Source organism: Equus caballus, chromosome 1 (genome assembly GCF_041296265.1).
Source record: "Equus caballus isolate H_3958 breed thoroughbred chromosome 1, TB-T2T, whole genome shotgun sequence".
In the NCBI taxonomy this organism is placed as follows: domain Eukaryota; kingdom Metazoa; phylum Chordata; class Mammalia; order Perissodactyla; family Equidae; genus Equus; species Equus caballus.
The window spans coordinates 99008557-99032828 of record NC_091684.1 but is presented as its reverse complement, the minus strand read 5'-3'; the positions used below and the strand labels follow the sequence as shown (position 1 = coordinate 99032828).

The 24272-nt window shown below is 39.8% G+C and overlaps 1 protein-coding gene and 1 long non-coding RNA gene across 15 annotated transcripts in view; one reads left to right on the top strand and one right to left on the bottom strand.

Moving 5' to 3' along the window:
- NRG3 (neuregulin 3) overlaps positions 1-24272 on the top strand; it is a 1011269-nt gene that overhangs the window by 436413 nt on the left and 550584 nt on the right. For all 14 annotated transcript variants that reach the window (XM_070265734.1, XM_070265759.1, XM_070265717.1 and 11 more), the window contains exon 2: positions 7728-7857. In XM_070265734.1, coding sequence (XP_070121835.1) covers positions 7728-7857 — 130 coding nt within the window. The remainder of the gene's footprint in view (positions 1-7727; positions 7858-24272) is intronic.
- On the bottom strand, positions 15654-17510 carry LOC111775015 (uncharacterized). The gene is made up of 2 exons (XR_002810446.2): positions 17444-17510; positions 15654-15921 (listed from the first exon to the last, which is right to left on the bottom strand). It is a non-coding gene; the product is annotated as an uncharacterized lncRNA (long non-coding RNA).

Below are 24272 nucleotides of genomic sequence, written 5' to 3'. Positions count from 1 at the left end.
TGCAGAGGGGAGCATGTGCACAGGCCTCAGGGGATGGACCATTTGAACAACTGTGGCCTAGGCACCGAAACCGGGGGCGAGTGTTATATATGAGATGAGGACAGAGACAGACGGGCATTGGGAGGACGTTAGTTTTCATCATAAGAGCCAGGTAAAGCCACTAAATGATTTTCCCGAAGGAAATGACCATCATTATGTGTTTTTGCACACATTGTGCAAATTACTTGCAATGTGGATAATTTGTTTTAGGGTGACAAGCATGCATGTAGACAGGCCCATATGGAGTGTTCCAGATAAGATAAAGTAGAAAGAAGGGGTAGATTCCAGCTACATTTAAGAAGCTGAATCACCAGTGTTTGGTGATTCACATGGAGAGTGAGGAGAAGGATGGCTGCTAGGCTTCTGGCCTGCACAACAAGATCAATTAGTTGAGACCAAGAAACCTGAAGGAAGAAGAGTTTTGTGGAGGGAAAACAAGAGTTCCGTTTTCTACAAGTTAAATTTTAGGTGGCTTTGGGATGTCCTTCAGGAGAGGAGAGGTAGGAAGATTGAGTTTAGAGGAACCTAGGGGTTTGGGCTGGACTTTGAGATTATTGGCGTGTAGATGGTATCAGACAGTTCCACCCGAGGCAGCTGGTTGTCAGAGTTTAGTGTGAATGAGAATTACCAGGAGAGTTTGTTGAATCACCACCCACCTCCATAGTTGCTGATGCAGTACGTCTCGGATGGGGCTCATGAATTATCATTACTAATATACTCCCAGGTCATGCTGGTACAGCTGGTCTGAGGACCATACCTGGCATAGCACTCAGCTAGAGAATCAGTAAAGATGGAAAAAAAGAAAAAAACAGACATAAAAATGTGGCCTGTGGGAAGCAGTATATTGGAGCAAGTCAGGCTGCCTTGGTTTGAGTCCAGAAGCTACCAGCTAAGAGCCACGTGACCTTGAGTCCATGACATAAATCTCTAAGACTCAGTTTCTCCATTTGTAAAATAAAGATAGCAAATAATAGCATAAATTCATAGTGTTATTTTAATGCCAAAGAAATAACTAAAGGAAAATGCGTATTAGCACAGTGCTGAGTATATGTTAGGAGTTATTTGAAGACCAGTCCTTAAGTAACCCAGCTTTTAAAAATAAGTTTGATGAGACAGGTGGCAGAAACGAAAAAGCAAGAGGAAAATCAAAACTACGTGATAACATAGGAGCCAAGGAAAGGTTTTTCATGAAGGTGGGAGTGGCTGAGAGCCTTAGATGCTTCTGAGAGTTCAAACAAGATGAGAAAAAAATATTTAAACATCCACTGTATTTAGAGATAGCTGGTGACATAGACTGGACCATTTCCGTAGAGTGATGTGGGGAGCAGAGATGGTGACTATGAAGCATGTAGCATAGAGCCTAGCGCAAGCCAAAGACTCCAGTGACAGTACCCGCTGTTGTAACTGTTATAGTTGAAAGCGGTTTGTATGGGCACGTGTGTGTGCAGGTGGAAGGAAATATATTCAGCTTTAGGATAAATGCCGCAGTTCTCAAATAAGTGCCTTTTCATTGAATGAACTATGTCTCATGCAGGTTTATTTAAGCTGGAGCAGTTTTTAAAAGTAAGATTTCAAAGTGGAAGGTGGTAGGATGTCATGCAAATTTAACAAGGGTCTTTGGTGCATTTGCTGTGAGAATCAATGACCCCAGAATACATCAAGAGCTGTTCGTCCTCACAGCAGCCCCACGACTCAAATGAACTTTTAAACTCCTTGCCCAACACTCCCCGTTTCTCCCATGCCAGCAAAGTGAACAATTGTCTGATCTCTGGCAGTGGGAGCCCAGCTATCTTTGCCTCTTGCCAGCTGAGAAATGGTTTGTTTCCCTTTCAAACACCACTGCATTCTTCTTGCAATTTTCCCTGACCATTAAATATTTTATAACTCAGCCTCATGCCAGTACTCCTTCCTGGGTGCCTGATAAATGGAAGATTCAACAGGGAATTTTAATATATGGCAGTGGGTTTCGTTTTCAGGGCTGCCAGGAAAGATGCTGCTGGAGTCGAAGACCATATTTAAGTGGCTTCTAGCCTGTAAACGTATTTTGCTAATCCTGAAAGCTTTTAGATTGCTTAATCAGATTCTTATCTTCTCTTAGAGCATTGGCATGTCATGAACTCGGTGGGGGAAGGAAAAACTGCTTGATGAATCTGACATTTGCAAGCCAGGAGTGTGAAGAAGGTGTTTAGGGTCTACGCCATGCCCTGTCATTTTCCTTCCTCAGGTGTTCTTGCTCTTCATATCTAGAATTTTTTTTCCTGTGCCAATTAAATCACTCGTATTCAAGACCTGGCTCCAATGCCAACCCTTTGGGAAGACTTCAGAGATAACTGTAACCTCCCCCTTCTTTGATTATCTATTGCAATTATTATCTGTAATGGCCCATTTGGCACTCTTGTTCCTGCAACAAAATCTGTGTTCCCACAGTGTGCAGCGTTGTGCTGGCAACATGGAAAACCTCCATGAGTAATATTCAGGTTCAACTCAGTGCTTAAGGGGAAAACCACTCATCGTTTTAACTCGTTAATAAATTAACTGTCATTGCAAAATCTGCTGGGATTTCTGTCTTCCAGCCTTAGATTTTCTTCCCATTTTTCCTTTAATGGATTAACCACCTCTACCTTCCACTGTGCATTTAATTACTGTACTGACTGTGTACTGTGTGTGCTATGCGATGTGGAAAGAATACAAAGCTTAAAAGCAAAGCCGTCTCCCTGACCTACCTGGGGATAGAGACCAAAACCCATAAAAATATAAGAAAACACATTAAACTATGTATAACAAGTGCCAGATGAGTGGTCTGGATAATTGCATAGCCCCTGTGGTCCCAGTGAATGGGCACTATTCCTTCTCCAGCAGCTACATTTCCTTGACCTTAGACCTTTAACTTTGTATGTGGTGCTTGAAAGCCCCATCCTTAGCACCATCACTGTTCATCTTAAGCCTACCATTCCTTTATCTTTCATTCTCTCTCTTTTAGAATTTCTTTCCCAATTTTTTTTCTCCTCCCCTCCCGTCCACCTTGTGGAGTTGATCTTTTCCTCCTCTCGTAAAATTCTATACATTTTCCCTAAGTTCCTTTTGAAGTTCTTCTCATGTCCTAACTTCTAAACATTTGTTCATGTAAAGTTTTTCTTTTATGATGATAACAAAAGCATGCACCCTTTTAAATATAGAATATTTAGAAAAAGGTTCATGCATAAAAAGATCATTCTTCTATACACATCTACTGTATGCACCTCTGTATCAGGCCACCCATAAGCTGGTGGACCAGAGATCCACCTGCTGTGCCCCCTGGAGCTCAAGGTCCAGTCAGATGGGAGGTCCGTGAGCTGATAAGGTAGAGAGTGATGTCTGACATTGACGTACTCTGGAACAAGGGAGAGCGGTGAAGGACAAATGGGAATTCATGGAAATATCAGGCCCCTCCTGGCTACATTACTGGGATCTTCATCCGTGTGATTTTTTTAAGACAATGAAGAGCTCTATAACAAATTTATTTACCAGATTACCTTCCTAGAAACAGAAAGTGCTCCTTGAAATTTAAATATATGACAAAATAGTACCATATACTGTAGCCAGCTTAGTGAATTAGACTATCTTAGAAGAAATGAAGTTTTTTTATTTTATTTTAATTTTGGGGCGGAAGATTAGCCCTGAGCTCACATATGCCACCAATCCTCCTCTTTTTGCTGAGGAAGATTGGCCCTGAGCTAACATCTGTGTCCATTTTCCTCTATTTTATATGTGAGACGCCTACCACAGCATGGCTTGACGCGCCATGCACAGGTCCACATCTGGGATCTGAACTGGCAAACCCTGGGCTGCTCAAGTGGAACATGGGAACTTAACTGCTATGCCACCGGGCCAGCCCCTAGTGATGCAGTTTTAAAAAATATAGACAGGTTTAAAAAATGTTGGATAATTTACAGATGAGAGTTCTCTACTTTATTGTTAAGGTTCTCCAGGTTATTTATGGCTATAACATTTATAGTCTGGAGTTAGATCTTACCCATTCTCACAGATGTCCCATTTCCCCTTCAGAACAAAATACTCAGCTGAATATATTGGAGTGCACTGTGTCGCCTTAGGGCACAGAAAGAAAATAAAGAATCACACCTCATATTTGATTTTTATCTCATTTTTATTTATGTTCCATTTTATATGTTGGTAATCCATCTTATATGTTAAAAAAATTAAACCCATATGTACATACACGCACTTTAAAGTGAGATATTCAAATATTGGAGGTCGTCATCCAAAATCATTACTGTCTCTTTATTGGGCTGTGTTTGGTTTTAAGTAACAGAAAGCCTGACTAACAATGACTTAGACACAATATACTTATTATTTACAGTGGGCCCTCTGGTGGCTTCTGCATCTGTGATTCAACCAGCTGTGGTTGGAAAATACAGTATGAGGGTGCTAATTCGATCTTCAGTTGGTTGAATATGCAGGTGCAGAACCGCAGATATGGAGGGCCAACTGTGGGGACTTGGGCATCTGTGGATTTTAGCCTCTGCTGGAGGTCCTGGAACCACTCCTCTGTGGGTCCCAAGGGGCGCCTGTATTTTACAAAAATCTGTAGGTGGTTTTAGAGTTAGCATAGAAACCTAGCGGTTTCATTAAGGAATTTTCCTCTTTCCATCCACATATTTGGTGTGATGCCTTTCAAGTGTAAAATTTCACCTCATGGTGGATTTTGTTTACCTTGCCCGGTGCCTCTGTAATTTTACATGAGTAGTGCTATGTGGATACCACATAGTGAAAAGCTTGGGTAAATTCTAAGAATTCAAATTTATTGATAATTGCAGCTTATTTACCTATAGAAGGATCCAGCCCAACGTTCTATTATTGTTGATCATATTGTTATTAACAATACTTGATAATGGTGTTTTCTTTGAAATCAGTCAAGGCATTGCGATGGATAAGCATGTATATTTTAAATTAATTTTGAGATTCACTAAGCTGTGGAAATGGAACACCTGAGTACATGATAAGCTTGACATCTCTCTAGTCTCCCTCCTTGGACTTTTGCAGACGCGTTTACCTGGGTCTGATCCTGTGTGATGTGCTGATAGATGATAACGTGATGGGGAAAGCAGTTGGTAGAATGGGACGGTAACCACTGGAGACAGTAGTTGTCAGATGGAAACTAATTGATTGTAATTGCTTTGCCATTGTATTGCTGTTGGAGTCTCCAGCTTGTTAAAACCACTGATTGTAAAATAAGGATCTCACTTTTTATGCTGTAGGTTATGTTAATGAAAAGCTGTTCTTAGAGGAATGATCAGTGAACATCAATAAACGCATAATAAGATATTAAAGGAAAACTTAACTAACTGATCATGAGTTAATATACTCCAGCAGTCAGAGTAGCCATCAACTGTGTGGTGTTTCATATTGAGTTTTGTGCTGGGAGCTCTTGAATTTTAAACATTTTCCATAGAAAGAGGGGTTGATTCTGTGTAACTGTTTATCACATACTGTCTTAAATAACAAATCTTCCCCATAGAGGAGATGTCCTGGAAAACAGAAAATGCATCTGTTTTGTACAGCTTTTATTTCATGCCAGAGTATTAATAGGCAGATATTTTGAAGTGGAAAAATGAAGTTCCCATTGTACCAACAAGAAAGAGGAGATTAGAAGTGGATTTTTTGATGCTCACAGTGTATGAGTAGTGTATGAGCAAGAGTTCATGTGAATCTGAAAACAATGTTTGGTTTTGCAATATTCACCAATATTAAAATGGGTATGCTAGAATGATAACATTAATGTGAATTTGTTTGTTGTAAGGTATGCACTAGCTTTTATATGATTATAATGTCTTTAATGATCATGTCTTTCATCAATGGATTTAAACTGTTAGTGTGTTGGAGTGATCACGTTTATTGAAGACTTTTTTACTGAGCTCCAGTTCTGATGAACGCTCAACCTCTGACTTCAAGGAAGTCACAGACTAAAGAACCAGATAAACATGTGAACAAGCGGTTACTCACAGCACTGAATGTAGGGATGCAAGCAATAAAAGGCGCTAGGGGGACACACGGGGAAGATGCTGTAAGCTCTGAAGGATTTCTGGATGTCTTCCAGCAATGAAAGAGTGGTCCAGGAGGAAGGAGGAGCGTGCCAGTTCTTGGTGTTTGGGGAAATAGAAAAATAGTTGGACATTAAGTTATGTGTTTCAGGGTGCAGGAAGATGATACTAGACAGGCAAAATCCCTCATGGCCTATGTCCTTCTTTGCTCCACTAAGGAATTTGGAGTAATTCCTGTAGGAATGGGGCCCATTGAGGATTTTTAGATGTGGGAAGGACATGAGTGAACATCCTTTTAGAACAATCACTATCACCTCAGTTTGGATGAGGGGCATGGTGACCTCCAGGTGGTAAGCTGGTCCAATAGCCCATGCTGTTGATCATTGTTATGTATCTAGACCTATCAAAAGGAAATTAAAAGACCGTAAATGGTGAATCATTTATTCACTTTGACTTTTTAAATATGTTTTCTCTTTAATGTCGCAGTGGAATTGGTACTAACACTTTAGTTGCTTAAAACTCTGAAGCCAGGATGTCTACAGGTGACAACAGAGTCTGTGTCCAGGAGATGGCACATTCTTATGATTAGTTTCATGTTTGCGAAGCAGATATAGACATATAACTTACATTAAAAATGTAAGTAATTATGATTTTAAAAAATACATGTTTAGGACAATGATAAAAAATGACAATAATTTGGTCCTGTTAAATATTTACCAGAAACGGTCTTCACATTTGAGATTCTGTTTCAGAATTTGGAACATCTGCATTTTAATTACATAATAAAAGGAGAAAGTGACGAATAATTGGCTTAGCTATTAGCCAATTACAGCTGTAACTAAAAAACAAAAACAAAAACGCACACACAGAACTGACATTGGTTTCCACAGAACAGTCACAATATACATTGATTAGATGTTTAATGATATTTGGCAACAATAAAGGGAAACGAGTGTTGTTTCAATCCTTCATATACTGTGTTTGTTAAAACTAAAATTAATGAAAGTGAATTTGAGGTGTTTGACTGTAGGATCATCAGCTTTTACTGTTAACGTGTCCTTAGATGAGGCTCATCTGGAGTGATCCCAATTGTTAAAAGCCAGTGGAGACATAAGACAACTGAATGCCGTGGTTGTCTCAGTCAGTGTGGGCAGCTATAACAGGGCACCATAGACTGTGTGGCTTATAAACCACAGAAATGTATTTCTCGCAGTTCTGGAGGCTAGGAAGTCTGAGACCAAGGTGGCTGCAGATTCAGTCTGGTGAGGACTTCCCAGTTCATAAGGGGCCATCTTCTTCCTATGTCTTCATATGACTGGAATGGGCGAGGGAGCACGCCTGGATCTCATCTATAAAGGCACTAATCCCGTAATGACCTACTCACCTCCCAAAGGCTCCAGCTCCTAATACCATCACACTGGGGAACAGGTTTCCATATATGAATGTTGGGAAGACACCAACATTCAGTCTATAAAGTAGTCATACCCAGTTGCGTTTTTTCAGTACAGCGGAGGGTCCATTCTATCTGTCTAGAGTCTTCAGGGTCAGTGCCCATGAGAAGGCCCCAATAACCACATGAGGCCAATGACAGGAGCTGGTGGTGTCAGAATGCACTGCTAACAGCCTTTGTCTGTGTGCTTCCCTTGACAGACACGACGACATATTCCACCGAGCGATCCGAGCACTTCAAACCCTGCCGAGACAAGGACCTTGCATACTGTCTCAATGATGGCGAGTGCTTTGTGATCGAAACCCTGACTGGATCCCATAAACACTGTCGGTAAGCCACTGTGGTGACTGGCACTAAGGGCAGGCCATCAGAGAGACCTGGAAGTGGGAGGGGGTGTTGAGCTCTGGGAATATAGTAGAATGTGATGCATGTGGTCCAGCTGTTGAATGGCAGAATCAAGAGTCTTAATATGAGAAGGGACAAGGCTGGTATCTTTAGTATTGAAGAAGATAAATAGAATTACAGTAGATAAGATCTGAGTTTTACCTGACCAAGTAAAGGAAGACTTACTTTTGTATCTACTGATTTAATAGAAATAATTATTTACTCGCTTAAAAGTCTATATTTCTGGTGTGGGACGAGACACAAATGCTCATACTCAAAAATAGTCCCTTCTTGCAACCCCACAAACTGTGGGATGACAAAGCAGGCTGCTCGTCGAAGATCTAGCGTCTCAATGTTTATTGTGAACCGAACCCCAGAAATTGTAACCGTGTCCAGAGAAAACTGCATCTTATTTTGATTCTACCCTCGTTTATTAATTTAATACTTTTTGGAACACCTCTGATGATGAAACACTGTCCAGCAGGATGTTGTCAATGAAATCATAGTCCTTTTACAGTCTAGGTAGAGAATTACCTAGAGAAAATGTCTAGTAGAGATCAGGAAGGTGTTTAATTGGTTTTTAGAGACATAAGTTTCTATAAATGCTAAACATGAAAACAAGTGGAAATAAATAGTGTGTTTGTAGACACTGCAGCTTTAAGACTGCATAGAAGAAGAATCAAATTAGCATCCAAAAAATATTTCCCACCGAGCTTTTCTTTCCAGCACTACCCTGGTAATTTGTTTTTCCTTGCAGTTTTATATGCTTCAGTGATCATATATATCCACACCCCTTTCCTGCTCTTTATTTGCTCTTCTCGTATGACACAGTTATTAAATTAATTATTCTGAATGGTGAAGCATGGAAAATTATGACTTTTTTCCTCTCTCTACTGTTATTATAAAACTTTATTCCATGTTGTTTTATTAAGATGGCACAGAAAAATGCATCTTATCCTTATGAACTTAGAACATGTCAGCAAATCCTGCCTGGCTCCAAGAGCCAGCTGCAGTCCACAGGGAGGATGAGTTGCCCCAGTGGGCAGCAGCCCAGGCTTGGAAGAGCTGATAAATGATAGCAGCAGATCTGTGTAAGAGTTGCCCTGTATGCTCTGTCAGCATAAACAGAACTGCAACCTTTCCTCGCCCTTGACATGGTGGCTTTCCTGTGACTCGGGCAGTGCTGTTACATTTACCCCATTTATGAACTTTACACCCCATTTCTGTCCTCTGTGAACCTGGGTTGGTGATGGAGGGGAGTGGAAATGGATCCTCCCCACATACGTCTTCTCTTGCTCTATTTATTAGGTCAGTGCAGACACAGGTAGAAAGCACACAGTGACTTTAATAAGAGCGAAGCTACCCATTCTAAGCCAAGAGTGAGCTACCCGTTGTAAGCGTGAAGTGCACCCATGCTCTTCTAGATAGTCAACCATAAGTTCAAGTTATCTCTACCGATCCAAGGGGGGCATCATATGGAAGTGGGCGATGCCATGAATTAAGTTTGAATTCCCAATTGATTGATGAAGGGATGAATCCAATGTCTCCCCTAAAGCAGTGACTTTCCTGGTGGTGTTTTACCCCAAGGAAGGTCAGACCAGGCCCATCACAGTATGCAGGCATGTAGGATTTATCCCTTCCAAAACTAAGATTAATGTTGAAAAGAACAAAATAATTCTTAGTCTTTTTCAGCATAGAGCTTCACTGTGTTTTCTGTTAGTTCACAGGCGTATTTGTCTGCTAGGGCCACTGTAACAAAGTACCACCCATTGGGCGGCTTAAACAGCAGAGATGTATTTTCTCACTGTTCTGGAGGCTGGCGGTCTGAGGTCAGGATGTCAGCAAGGTGGTGTCCTTCTGAGGGCCATGAGGGTAGCCTATCCTTCCAGCCCTCCCTCCTTGGCTTATTAGATGGCTGTCCTCTCCTTGTGTCTTCTTGTTTTCTTCCCCCGTACATGTCTGTGTCCAAATTTCCTCTTCTTACAAGGACACCAGTCATATTAGATTGGAATCTGCTCTAATGACCCTATTTTAACTTAATTACCTGTATAAAGACCGTTTCTCCAAATATGGTCTCATTCGGAGTTACTGGAGGTTAGGTTGCAACATAGGAATTACGTGGGAGACACAATCCAGTCTATGACAATGGATTTCAGGTCCAGAAATAAAATTCCTTTGCTTTTGTGCAGAGGTACAAGTCCAAGTTTTTTAACATGTACGAGTAGAGATATATCTGTGGTTTAGCTGGAATGATGCACATGTATAATAATTTTGGCCTTCTGTCTTCATATTTCTCGCATATTTCAGCACAGACAACCTGTTATTTAACACAGAGTCACAACATAGCTAATCATGACAAAAGACCAGCCTAAGACAGAACTGGAGCTCAAGTAGGTTAATAGATGCCTATAAATCTCCTACTAGTGCGTATGAATAAATCACACATCGCATGTGCCAGCTATTCATCTCCCAGGCTTTGCTGTGAATAAAAGGCTTACATTTGTTCCTGCATCAGCTGTTTCTAAGAATTCCAGGGTAGTTATTAATAATGTGCCATTTTGTACTGCACTCCATTTAAGTAGTATGTTTCATTCATTCTTCTCCATTGGACAAATGTTTATTGAGCACCTCCGATCGCCAAGATACTGTTGAGTAAATACATACAGAAGTGGACTTAGGAATTAAATGGCTAGAGCACTTTGTGATGCACTTGGAGTAAGTGAAATACTTCATGGTTAGGAAAATAAGGAAAACAAGGGAAGTATTTTTGCATGAGTGGCTTACTACCAGGGGTATCTTTGTGATACGTTCCTAACTGGATTATGTTTCAAGTTAAATAAAACGTAACTTAGTATATCGGAGCAGCAATGTAAAGGGGTGTATGTGAATCTAGCCCCTTAAATAGTTTCCTTTCTATATTCAAATATGAGAGAAATTAAGATTATATCTTCTAGTATTTTAAAAATAAATTACAATCGTATGATAAACTGAATCGAAAACATTTTCCTGTGTTGTAACAAATTTCTCGTGCTCTAACACTTTTCTGTTTACTTGCCAAGGAAGAATTGTAGAAAAACTACCGATCACCTCTGGTAGAGATCTGGAAATTGTCTGTGCTCTAAAATGTTACAGTGTGAATCTTGGGATAAGTTGCATGTTTTTCCTTTTGTTATTTTCTCTTTCTTCAGTGCATTTTCAGATCTTTCAAAAACTCACTTGTGCTGTGAATAATTAGAAATTATAGAGCAAACTAATGAAAATTTAAGATGAATACCATGATCCTAAAACTAGCTTGACAGAGAGATTTTCAAGAGCAATAAATAAACAGGCAAACTTGATCTTGCCGAATGTAAAATACACCCTAAGTCAAAGATCATTGGCTGACTGGTTAGTAAAAGAGAACCTGGTGTATAGTGGAACTTAGTGTAGAATAAGGAATGATCCATAAGTGGGGGGAAAATGGAGGGACTGGCTGTTCAATAAATTTGAATGACTATCAGGTAAAACAAATCAAAGTTGAAATTTACTTCTTTCTCTATAGAAAAAGTTGTTCTTAATGAATTCAAGAGTTAATGTAATTAATAAACAAATAAGTCTTAATGAAAACAGGAAATAAAATTGCATATTTATTTACATCAGCCTTTGAACGGAGCTTTTGAGCTAAAAGTAATGGAAGGAAAATATTAACAGCCTTGATGCAACGGTGTTTTGTGATCTGAATATCGTAAATCTGAAGCAAAATTAAAAAGGCACATAAACTATCAGTAAACCATACAACAAATATGGCAAAGAATCAATATTCTGAAGAAGTCACATAAACCAGTTAAGAGTAACACTGGAATTAAATCTCTGTAGGAAAATGGGCAAAGGAGAGGAACATCCTCTTCCCTTAAAAAGGAATACAAATAACCAAGAAACGTGAAAAAAACTCAGCCCCACAAAGAAATGCAAATTATTTTTTTTTTGTTTGCCTGTCAAATATTTAATGATTCTTTCAAAACAAATAGTTTGGTGAGGGTTCAGTAAAAACATTTTCACCACTTGAGGGAGCATACTTTGTTGAACATTTTCTATAAATACTATTTCAGTAAGTTTCAAAATCTTTATCTTGTTTGTGAGAATTTAGCCTACAAAAATGTATCTGTAGATTTATTTCTAAGCCTGTTCACCACACGTTTATTTGTAATAGCTTTGAAAAAAGCGTCTGAATTTACATGTCTATATAAATTAGAATAGACCTATACTTGGATGAATTCAATATAACTGGAATTTTCAAAATATTTTAAAGATATGAAAATGCTCATTATATCATGTTATGTGTGAAAATCATGATATAAAATTGTAAAGTTGAACACACAATAGTAATCCAATTTGGAAAAAGAACTAAACAGAAAGGCTAATAGGATTTACAACTATTTTCTTCTTTGAACCTTACGAATTTTCTAAGATCTCTGCATTGCACATATATTTCATTTATGTAACACCTGGTTAAGACACTTGACCCCTGCTTCTCATCTTTCTATTAAGAAAGTTAGTGCCCCTGTGTTTGTTAAGTGGAGGTCATTATAATTCACTATTATTAGACTGATAAGAGAACTTTCAAATAAGCCTTTCTAGATTAAACACTACCAAGTCTATTTGAATGTGTCTGCTCCTTCTTTTATTTATAATTCATTTACAGCCGTTTTCTGTGCTGAATTTGTGTGTTTTGAAACATTAAAAAATTAGATTAAATAATAATAAGACACATCCTATACAAAATGAAGCTGGGTAGAGAAGGCAAGCAAGTCAGCACAAACTCCTTGAATCAAAATATTCTGAATAAAAGCAGGATATTTTATATCATATTTATTTTTATACCATTTCCAGAAATTTAAAGAAATTGGGCAGTGGTGCTATCTACAGTATATTTCACTGGAGTGAAAGAAGTAGCCATTGTAACTGAAAAGCTGGCGAGGCATTTGAATGAGCCAAAGATGTTTTGAGGCCAAATTCAAGTTAAAAGGATGTGTCTCTTCTGAATTGAAGCTCATTAAATGTCTCACCAGCTTTGCTGCAAAAATGGATTTTCAAAACTTTGTAAAGGATAGCATTTGAGCTGAATTTGACCTGTAGTGATCATTTTGGAAATCTATCAAGCGATTCACTTGAAGGCACTTGAATCATTTGAAATATGGAACTGCTGGAAAAAGAGGAAAGCTGTCCAATAGCAACCATTGCCCGAGGCAACACTGCAGAAAAGGGCTGATGGACTGTGCAGTAATCTGTGTAAACTGCTCCGAGGAATTGGTGAGTGGGGGAAGCTATTGAAAGTAGAGCCAGCTCTAAAATGAGCTGCTCTTCCTTATTGTGTCTACTCCAGCCCGGGCAGGTTTTGAAATCAAAGCTTCCATTTTTAAGAAAATTGATTGGGCACGATGTAACCATATCCCTGTAATATACTATATAGAATGACAGGACCATCCCTGTCAGTGCTTTGCTCTGTCACTTTGGAGGTCCATTAGCTCTTCCACCCAGTGAGGGTCCTCTTTGTCGAATGGTTCTCCAGTAAGTGCTGTAAGAGGGAAAGCTAATGATTCCCTGTGGTTGAAGTAAGTCAGAGTAGAAATGGAGTTTTGGCACATGTCCTTGAACTCCATTGACGGAGAGGATGGAGGCTGAGATATCTATAAATTCAGTCCCAGTGACAGCGTCCCTGCAGGATGCAATTGAGTAATAAGGGGAAGAGCCTTAGAAGAATTTTCAAGTTCATCAGACAAATTTCAAGTTCATCACGAGAATGTTTGCCACAGCCCAGACATAATTTGAGTAATTTGCAATAGCCATGTTCATAACAGGCAATCTACTGATTGCCCTTGACAAGAAGAACTGAGCCAAGTTATAACCATCCGTCTCCTTCTCTGTGGATGAAGTTTGTCAAAATAGTCTCATTAGCTCAAAAAGAAAATAAACAAAGAACAACAAACATAATTTTGCAACTTCATGACACGTAGGCAGCAGTTTACTTTTTCTGGTTTAACCTGTTGCATTACACTTGAGCTGGTGTTCTAAAAGGGCTGCTTAAATATCAAGCAGAAGACCAGAAAAGCACACTTGGTGAAGAATAATAACACACATTTTAGTTAACAGCTAAAGGTTGTTATGTTATTTTAATGTTTTCTAACTTGACTGGCAGCTCTAACTGAAGCATGAAATGATGCTTCTCGAGGTGGTTGTTATGATTTTGGTTTTTTGTTGTATCAAATAATTGACATAAATTTTTTTAAAATAGCTTTTGTATGTGACTTGGGGTAAGAGGTGTGTGAGGCAAATGTAGGTGTTCGAGATGGACAGACTTGAGTTAAAATTTCTGCTCAGCTTTATATTGGTTGTGGGAGTTATTTTGCAAGTCGTTTAACCAGAAACTTCAGTCCTTTATTTAAAAAAAAAATAAAAGAGAGAGAGGGAGAGAGAGAGAGAGAGACTAATGGCTGCTTCAAAATGTTGATGCAAGAATTGAAAGTAGCAACATGCAGAAAACTCCAAATGCACAACAGGCATTATGTGTATGATAGTCCTTTCTTCCTCCTCTCTTCTACTCATGTTGAAACCAAGCAAAAGCACGTTTGCCGGAATCCTGTGAGAGAAACCGTGAGTGGGTATCACCTGCCTATTTCATTAAGAGGAGACTTAGATTTGAAGGGGGAGAAATGGCACATACAAGAATTCCAGTGTATATTCTGAAGGTTCAGATCTCTTACTGCTAATTTTAATTTCTGACAAATTAGCTATTTTCTATTATTTTTCCAATTCTGCAACCAACTCTTGATTTTCCAAAATTTTCTTCTTGCTGAATAGTTATAGCTTGGGGAAGAAAAAAATGTTTTCCCTTTCCTACCACATCAATGTAATTTGCTATAATTGTATAATTAATGTAAAAGAGATCTTGATTTTATAATCGTGTGAAACAATAAAATGGCCTTTTGACCATTTTTTGGCAGAAAGTAAAAATTTACTAAAGTGCTATATAAATGCAAGGTATTGTAATTATGTAATAGTGACCTAACAGGTCTTTGGTCTGTCCCTAACCCCTTATAATGAGGTTACTGTTAATTAACACCTTAAGAATTATTGGAGTGTTATTTCAGCCAATAGAACTCAACATTTACATATCACTTATCACTTCATCAAACTCTCCTGACACTACTCTGATTATTTCAGGAAGATCTCACTGTAAAACAATGTCCTTAAAAAATTTCTTAACTTGGAAAGAAAGAAAGATGATTTAAAAAACATATTTTTATTTCTTTGCAGATTCTTTAAAAAAAAATGCTAGATCTTTTCCTCTTCTGCTTTTCCTAGTGATTCCTGTTTGGCCTGGCTGGTTAGATTCAATGCTCCACCACTAACTAGCAGACTGACAAATTACACATATTGTCTGTGACTCAGTTTTCTTATCTCTTAAGTGGGGAGAATAATGTCACTACTTTACAGGACCATTGTGAGGATTGAGCTGAGTCAAGTGCACTGGTCTGGTATGAAGACAGTGAATTGAGTGGAGTGAGTGCGGGATAATGTAGTAGGGGGCATGTTTTGCTCTTTTATCTTCACAGCTTTGCTTATAGATCGGTTGGCTTATAGCAGGGCTTCTGGGTACTCAGAGTTGAACTTAGACCCACCGATGGGAATTAAAGAAAATTGACCCAGAGGAGTTATTTAAAAACACAGTATTACCTGATGACGGGCAAGAACACTTTGCAGAATCAAGAGTCATTCAGTTATTCAAGCAGTAGACTTAGGAGAAAAGCAGAGACGAGAGGCCACTGTTTGTAAGGGGAATTCTCCCTGTTGACAATTCCTGAAGAGACGAGTAGGCAGAAAACTCTCCTCCCCTCTGACTGTTCAGGCCATTCCAGCTGTAGACTCTTAAGGTAGCTCCTCCACAGCATCTGCCACCCCAGGCACCTGCTTCCTGCCTGTGGGGTCTGCAATCCTGTTGCCATTGAAGCATCTGGGAGCTCCTGCAGAGAGCTAGGAAGATGTGATGGCATACACTGAAATTTTAGTGGATTATGGATTGTTTCATCAAGTTTATTTTAAAAATTAAGAACATATCCCTAAATATCATTTTAGCTAGAGATGGTCTCTCTGTCCAGATGTAAACAACATTAACAAGGGTACCACAGGCCCTGCCATGCAGGCTCATCAAGCGTTCCAGTAAAATCTTCTCAAAACAGGACAAAGACGGCTGGGACTTTCTGCCTATTCTTCTGGGGCAGTGAGGGAATTTGCAACACCCTTCTGCAGTCTGCCCATTTGCTACAAAAAGCCTCGTGCTCTGGCCTAACTTTTAGAGCATCCAGCAGCATTTTGCCTTCCTGAGGATGGTATTTCTTTCCAATTCACTTTGGTCTGAGCATCTTTTAAAAGATACAAAGGATGATTTAAGGACCAAATCACATTGTCTATGCATATAACAAAATGTCAGTCTTTGTGTAGCTCAGATAAATTATACTCCCAAACCGGAAGAGCATCAGCACATCTAGCTGAAAGCGTAAGCCTAGGTAATGTGTATATGGTCCTTCCTATGTGTCAGGCACCCACCACAGCCCTGCAAGGGAGGAGGCAATGACTGAGGCCAAGAGCATTTCTCACGTTACTCAGCAGTGGAGCACAACTCAGACTCAGCAGGTTGATTCCAGGGTCCACACACTTAATTTCTCCACTAACCCTTCTCCCCTAAAATGCCAGTGGTCCAGGAACCGTAAAACCCAACTGCTCAAAAATAAAACCTTTAAACTCTGGATATATTTTGTTATCTCAAAATAGATTAAACATATATACTTACATATATATTTATAATTATATACAATTAATATATACATATTTAAATTCCCCAACAAATTCTAACCTGAGCGACCATATAGATTGTCATCCAAACCCAAAAGCACTTGGGATATAATGAGAAGTTTTAATGATTTCTTCCGCAAAATGAGCATAAACCAGGAATGCCCCAAGCTAAATAGGACGTATAGCTGCCCTAATTGTAATTCAGACAAAATTCAAAATCACAGAAAAGCAGACCACCATAAGTAGTGTGTGTTTTTCTTAATATAAATTTCACAAGATTGTGCAACCTCTGTATCGTTATCCCCTCTTCCCTCCAGTCAGCAGAGAGTTCCTTGAGTCAGTAAGTACTGGCAGGTTCTGGATGAGAAGGCTGAGCAGGGGGCTGCCAGAGCCAGGCGTTCTCCCCACTGTACCCCAACTCTGTGGAAGTACACGTCAGCATCCAATTAAGGTTCTGTTTGGTTACCTACATGCCTAGCTATTATTTGTGAAAACTGAAAATGTGGCAGGAGGACCAAGCTCGCCTTGTTTTATAGAAAGAGGCCATAGACAGCATTTTTGGTTTATCTTGGAGTGTGTCTCTACAACTCTGTCTATCTTTTTATGATTATGGCTATTCCAGTGGTTTTATGAATACCAGGAAAACTCAGCTTGAAGCCAGATCAGTCCTATGCACAAACATATACATATACAGTATACTTACTAGGTGTCCAGCATCATGCAGGGCACTGGGGTTCAGTAGTAAACAAGAGAAAATGGTTCCTTCCTTCACAGAACTTGGAGCACCATGAAGTCAATACAATCTAGTGTGATAAGATTCCATGATGGGCAACGCTGAGCATCACTGGGCACCACAGCTTACTCTTGGGATAGTAGGGAAATCCTTACTGGTAAACTTACAGGAGGTATCACCATCAAGTATATTTACATACAAAATCCCTGTGCAAGTTTTTAAAAAATGAGAAAGATAAAATTAGAAGAAGGAAAAGGAAAAAAAAAATGAAAGCATTAAATTTTGTTCAGGGAATATCTTGTTTAGAGATACATGTCATATGTGAGTGACATAGAATGTGTTTGTAGATACATATGTCATATCTGAGCGGCATAGAATATATATTTAGTCTTATCCTACATACGCTAAAAAGTAAATGGCAATTTTTTCCATTTTTTCCATCATTCCACCAGTGTTCATTGAGCGTATTCAATGTTCTAGGTAGAATAGAAGGTGGTAGGAATATAGTGATGAATGTTCTCAGAAAAACTCATAGGAGAGAGTGTTGAGATTGGCATTTTTTACTTCAATTCAATGTGACAAGTTCAAGGATCTATATCATCCAGACTATGTAATCTATAAATGAATAGCTTGTATCTGCATAGGAGACTCCAAACTCCAATGGCCCTGAAGTCAGGGAGAGCTTCTGAGAGGAAGTAGCATATAAATTTACATTTGGGAAGATAAGAACCTACTCATTTCTCATTTTGAAGCCTGCTCGTGCTTGCCAACAAACTGATGGAGCATTGAGCTGCTACTGGAGAAGATTCCCTTCAAACCACAGGGAAGAAATTTTAAAAGTATTTTAGATGCAATTAAGAATAATCAGTTTTGGGGCCAGCCCGGTGGCACAGCGGTTAAGTACTCACGTTCCGTGTCAGCAGCCCGGGGTGTGCTGGTTTGGATCCCAGGTGTGGACATGGAATCGCTTGTCAAGTTATGCTGTGGCAGGTGTCCCACTTATAAAGTAGAGGAAGATGGGCATGGATGTTAGCTCAGGACCAATCTTTCTCAGCAAAAAAAAACAGAGGAGGACTGACAGTAGATGCTAGCTCAGGGGTAATCTTCCTTAAAAAAAAAAGAAAAAAGAATCAGTTTCATATTGTAAATTCTTTATGCAATTGATCACTTCTTTTCTGAATTATTTTCTGTCTTGTGTACAGATAGTCCTCAAAACATATCAGGACATGATAAGATTTTTTATTCCATTCGCTCAAACTCTGAATTTTTACGGTGAGTGGAAAGAGTAGACAAGAGTATGATTTTTTCAAACCTAAGTGTCACATTGATTAAATTATGAAATAAAGATTCTTATTCTTTATCCAAAATTAATTGACAATTTTCATCTAGATATATGAAATATCTACAAAGATCATTTAATAGCTACAAGCTAAAATTAATTTATTAACAACTTAGGTGTAAGAAAAGATTTTCCAGCAATGAAGTTTTCTTAACCAATTGAAGATATCTATCCAAGGATGCCTTCATCAGTGATCATTGTTGAATTATTCAAGAAGAACGTAAGGGAGCTATTATTAAAGGAGAGTGTAAGGGAGCTATGTTTAAAGAGACTTATTGGCATATTCAAGCAAAACGTCCTACATTTTCGCAACGAAAAAGTCTGTCTTTTCTCTAGCAGAGCTCCTGTGAGGCCCACACAAGGTCAAAGTATGGGAACCATGTAGAGTTTATCTTATAATGGGTCGGGTGGGATTTGGCACTTCAGCATATACAGTGACAGGTAGATATCAGAAACTGGAGAACAGTGGTAAGATTCCTAAAACAGGGTGGCTTCCTAGTTTCTCAGAGATGACTTTCTTGTTTAAACCCATCAGGAATGCAGTTATAGCAAACATCAGGGAACGGACTTATTATTTCGACAGAGGACTTCATTAAACCAACAGACCCCAGGCTTTGGACCGAGGGGTGCTGTGAGATGGGAGCGTGGAGAGACTAAAATGATGCCCGGAGGCCAGCATGCCCTGAGCCTAGCCTCCACTGACAGCACATTGATCCCATGACCTTGTGCTCCTGAAGGGGGGAATTCAATTAGGAAGTCCCAGCTTTGAGCCTCAGGAGGGTGGGGCGTGTGTCGATGGGTGGCTCCACCGCCAGAGGACAAATATTCTCCAGCTGTTATAAAACAGAGGCTAATACAGGAGAATGGAGAGTGAAAAACACCAGGTTGGAAAGAACTGACAGAAAGGATGAGCTGATAAAGCACCTACGTTAAATAAGGTCATAATTTTGCTACAGTTTGGGGTGTTCTCCTGGGCTAATTTACAGCCACAATTGAAGTCACGAGGAAACCTTTGTCTCTGCGAGAAGCTTCTATTTTCAGTGCTCTGGAAAGCGCTCTCCTTTCTGCCTGGGTTAGCATATGTGAAAGAAATAATGATTATTTTAATGCTATTAAATAGCAGCTTTGATCTCTTTCCCCCACAAGCTAACCAAAACATTATCTGAAAGTATGAAATGATTCATTTGTGAACAAAAGTTCTGTTTCTATTATAATATTCCTGTTCACCTACCTGACTCTCCCACTAGGCTGTGAGTTCATCTTTGTTTCTAGAACCTGCCTTCTACTCAGTAAAGATACATTTTATGAATGAAAAGAATCCTAGACCATACCTAACACCCCCATTTTTCAGAGGACAAAATTGAGGTGTTAAATGGGAGACGACAACATGGCTAATAGCCACCTTCTGTTCACACCTATTAATGAAAGGCAGAAGTGTGGAGCCTTTATATCCTGCTTTGTGATTGCCTCTCTAGTCTTCATATTAAATCTGCAGAGGAGTGCTGTGTCCCCATTTGATGTGTGACAAGGCAGCTCTTAGAGGAAAAATAGCTTCTTCAAGGATGCCCAGCCAGTTGGTGGCAGGACTGAGCACCAATCTCAGTTCTCTCTGACCACGAAGCTCTTGATCTTCCAACTTTGTCATACTTACTTTATTATAAGGATCATCAAGGGCGATGGTTAAAAATGTAGATTTTCAGGGGCCACCTGTAGTGGTTAAGTTTGCGCATTCTGCTTTGGTGGCCCGGGGTTCGTGGGTTCGGATCCCAGGCATGGACTCATCAAGCCATGCTGTGACCGTATCCCACATACAAAATGGAAGAAGACTGGCACAGATGTTAGCTCAGGGACAGTCTTCCTCACACACACACACACACACACACACACACACACACAGAATGTAGATTCTCAGGCTCCTCCGAATCTTCTGATTCACGTCTCAAGGTCGTACCCAAGAATTGTGCTTTCAGATGATTCCATTATTGAGACACATTTGGGAAGCAGTGTATGACACTAGTGTTTCTCAAACTTTAATGAGTGGATGAATCCTCTGTAGATTTTGTTAAACTCAAGAATTGTGTACAGTGCGTCTGGAGTGAAGCCTCAGATTCTGTATTTCAAACAAGGTCCTGGATAATGCACATGCTGTTGGCCCACAGCCCACACTTGTAGTAATGAAGAGCGAATTATGCTGCCCAGCACAGGGCAGGACCCCTATCTCCCCCACCCCTCATGGGTCTTTTCTTAACTCTTCCACTTTGATACATCTTCCCTCCATATGCAGTTCAGTCATTGTGTCTGAGCAAGATTTCCTGCACACCTTTGATAATGTGTTTGTGAAGCTTCTGGAAACCTTCATTTACCTCTACTAGTTACCTTGCTAGTTCACATATCTGCCACATAAGAATGCCTGAGTACCGGCAGCACGACTTTGTCCTATGCCCATCTCATCCACAACAGTTTTATAACCAGATGTCTCATCAGCTTTCTGTTATATCAGAGAGATTTTATATACCACATCTGTGATTCAGAGGTTTAGGTTTGGACAGTTGGTGTTTTTCCCAAAGAGCAGAATTTCAGTTTGGAGGAAAATGTTCTCTGCAGCGTTCAGAGAAATGGATATAGTACTTATTGCAGGTTTCCAATAATCACACCCCCCTCAGAATTTGGTTCATCCAAGATAACTCATCTAAGGATTTTAAAAAATATATTATTATTATTTTCAAACTAAGAAAGCCGTGATGTGTAAATATGACGTAATGCTAAGCGAATTTTACAATGGAGGACTAAGTTTTCAAAAGGACAACTTCTGATTTATCAAAAATGATGTTCTAAAACTCGGCTCTGCTGTTTCCTAGCCATGTGACATCTGGTAATGTCTTAGCTTTTGTGGACATTAATTTCTTCCTTGTGAAATAGCGTGATTGGAGATAATTCCTAAGGTCACTTCCAATTTTAAAATCGGGGGAAGAAACTGAGTGATCTCTTGCATTTTCAACTGTGCCAGTAAATACAATGTGTTTTACTGCATTTCTATCGAAGGATAGCAGAGGGATTTCAGAAAGAGCAGGTATTTCCAGAAGAAAACGTGGCCGTTCTGTGTTTTGAAGTACAAAAGTTGACATACCAAATTAAGAAGGGCATGACTGTCACAGAAAAGGCAGACCAAATCAAATCTATTACCTGTCCATGCCAGGGCTTTCCAGAGTGGCATATCCATGTATTCACCTGGAGAGTTTTTAAAAATTCAGATTCTGATTCAATAAGTGTAGGGCATGACTGAAATTCTGCATTTCCCACAAGCCTCTGGGTGCCATGGTGTTGCCTGTTGTGGACCCGGCTTTGGCTTGCAAGGCTCTATGTCTATGTGCTTCAACTTTAGCTGCATAGTAGAATCACCCTGGGAGATTCAGCATTTGGATGCCCAGGCCACAAGCAGAACAAACAAATTTGGATCTCTGTAAGTGGGGCTCAGACATCTATATTTCTCATACTTCCCAGGCAGTTCCAATGGACAGCCAACATTGAGAATGACACTGCTCTATGCTGCTGCTACAATCTCCTTTTTTGCATCCCAGCTCCCTGACAACTTTGCGTTTTATCACAGACACTTTATTGCAATGTTAGTAGAATTCAGAACAGGTCCTTTACCCTCACTTCCACCATACCTATATATCAAACTGACTGTGCCAAGAGATTATGCGGTGCATCAGACAGAGTCCTTTCCAGTCTATGCCTGTATACTCAGAGAATTCCCTGGAGGTCTGCATAAACCAGGTCAACTTTGCATTCCGCTCCCCATGCCCCGCAAACCACCACCACTTATGGCTGCATGGGTCTCTACAATTGTCACTTTCAAGTTACCTACTGTTGTGCTAGTCGCAGTTCCCACGTTTAGCAAAGTGTTTCATGGTTGCATGTTTAGAAACTTTCTAATGTTCCTCCCTCTCATTCTCCCTCTCTTCATTCTTTCTCTTCCATCCAGTGTTCCATACACACTGGCTGAGCGCTCACTCTCTGTCAGCCTGTTCTCGGTGTGTCAGTGAGGTCTGTGCATAGATGAGGTTCTCTCCTTATAGTGCTTCTTTGGAGTTGAACCTACAGGTGAAATTGCTTGGCCTAAGGGTATGAACATTTTCATGGCTCTTGACTCAAAAATGCCTCGCCTTTGTTGGGTAGTTAAACTTCTACTTGCCAGTTAAATATGTGTAAACTTGCCTCTCATTATTATTTAATGTCTGTGTCTTTGATTAGTAAACACTTTACATCTTTTATATGGATATAAAGTGAGTTTACATTGTATTTTGACTTAATGTGTGAATTTTTGAAGGCAATGGAAAACCAATAGAGAGTATTAAGCAAGTGAGTGACATGGTCATTTTGTTCATGTGTTATTCATTTTGAGCTATGGAAGCTGCTAGTTCATTCTCTGGATAGGCAGGTGCAATAAGTTGCCTCATAGCAAACATTGTTTTACTTAAATAGACCTTAATTTTGCAAATATGAGGCAAGTGTGCACCCACAGTCTGGTAGGGTGAAGGTAAATGGTTTATATGCATCTGTGTGTGTTTCTTGTGTATGTGTGTGTGTGTGTTTGTGTGTGTGTTCATCAGCCTGCCCCACTCACAGATGCCTTGGAATACAAACTTCTAGAGAAGAAGGAAACAGTTAGCATGATAACGCGCTCAAGGCCTTTTAGGTGAGAAAACATCAAGAATCCAAATCATGCTCCTCTAAATTCAAAGTGGAGGGGACTTGTCTGGGAAGAACAGAGGGATCTGATTAAGATTCGTGGTGGGAAAGGAGACCAAGAGCCCCAAAGGTGAGCTCGCAAGAAGGCAGAAGAGTAGCATGGCAACCCTGGCTTGGATTTAGAGCCCAGAGACCAAGCTGGTTTTGTACGTCATATGGCGGAGGTGGAACCTTCTTCCTGGCATCTCTACTTTGGGCTTTTAAGTGGGGGCAAAACAAAACCCTATAATCATGGAACACAGAGTGGCTAACCCTGCTCTTCATCTCTTAGTAAGTTGGGATCTCTGCAAACAAAGCTTCCAAGTCCTGATGGATCAGGATCCTTCTGAAGGGGTCCCTTTTCTCTCAGTGGTGCCACCTTGTAGCAAAGACTACAGTAGCAACACTTGAGGCTGAGAGAATTCAGCCATCTTTTCTTCCACCAGGTGTTTGGGCTGAGAAGGAAGGAAAACTCTAAGATTTGGGCAATGAAAGGCAAATCTTGGGATTTCGGTCACTAATGGTAGTTAAGGGCTTGAGAACTTTCTTGAACAGTTTATGGAGGATTATTTTGTTGGTTTTTCTCTTTGTTCAGAAAGATCACTTTAGTTTCAGGGGAGAGAGTGAATGGAAGGAGTTCCTACCTAGATGTTAAACCTCTTCGACCCTCCCCAAAATCAACCTGGAGGAACTATGGAGAGAAATCATCAATATAGGGAAAATGTTGTG